The sequence below is a fragment of the Diaphorina citri genome, unplaced genomic scaffold (genome assembly GCF_000475195.1).
Source record: "Diaphorina citri unplaced genomic scaffold, Diaci psyllid genome assembly version 1.1 scaffold40724, whole genome shotgun sequence".
NCBI classification, from domain to species: Eukaryota; Metazoa; Arthropoda; class Insecta; order Hemiptera; family Psyllidae; genus Diaphorina; species Diaphorina citri.
Window position 1 is genome coordinate 1 of NW_007418050.1, and position 557 is coordinate 557.

Genomic DNA, 557 nt, shown 5'->3' on the forward strand with positions numbered 1-557 from the left:
TTGTTTAGCTCCCTTGGAACAAATGGTGGGATAGGAGCTTACAGGGAGTCAACTGTAAGAGCATTACCATTACTTTTATCAATACCTTCATACGAGTAACTTTTATACAAATCAATATCCTTATACCTTTCATACATTTCAGACCATCACATTTAACGTTGTTTGTTCGGATACAAGAAGAAATGCCGGTCTGACATTGAATTGGAACCACGGGTTTTCACTGTACGATACGGCAACCAGGGAATACGTATGGAGGTATAAATTCTCCAATCTCAGAGGCTCCTCGGATGATGGCAAGTCTAAACTCAAGTTACACTTCTATGATCCTGAGTCGAAAACCATTGAGACCAAGGTAAGTGTCATATGCGTCAAGTACCCATGAGAGAAAATTGACTCTACGAATTTTCCATAATTTCATACAAAGCTAGACAATTTTGGTTAATTTTATCGTTGTTCGCTAGGTCCCTTATTGTATCAGGTGAAGCCCCTGGAAAAGACTAAAACACTATGTAGAATAGAATATACCTTGTTCATACTACCAGCATAGGACTGAAAAG

General features: G+C 38.6%; 1 protein-coding gene across 1 annotated transcript; it reads left to right on the plus strand.

The window, feature by feature from the left end:
* Positions 1-142: 142 nt before the first annotated feature.
* Positions 143-526, plus strand: LOC113473545 (gamma-1-syntrophin-like; the record flags this gene model as incomplete). The annotated part of the gene is made up of 1 exon (XM_026833113.1): positions 143-526. A coding segment is annotated over one exon (240 nt), but the record flags the coding sequence as incomplete, so codon positions are not given.
* Between the last annotated feature and the right edge of the window lie 31 nt (positions 527-557).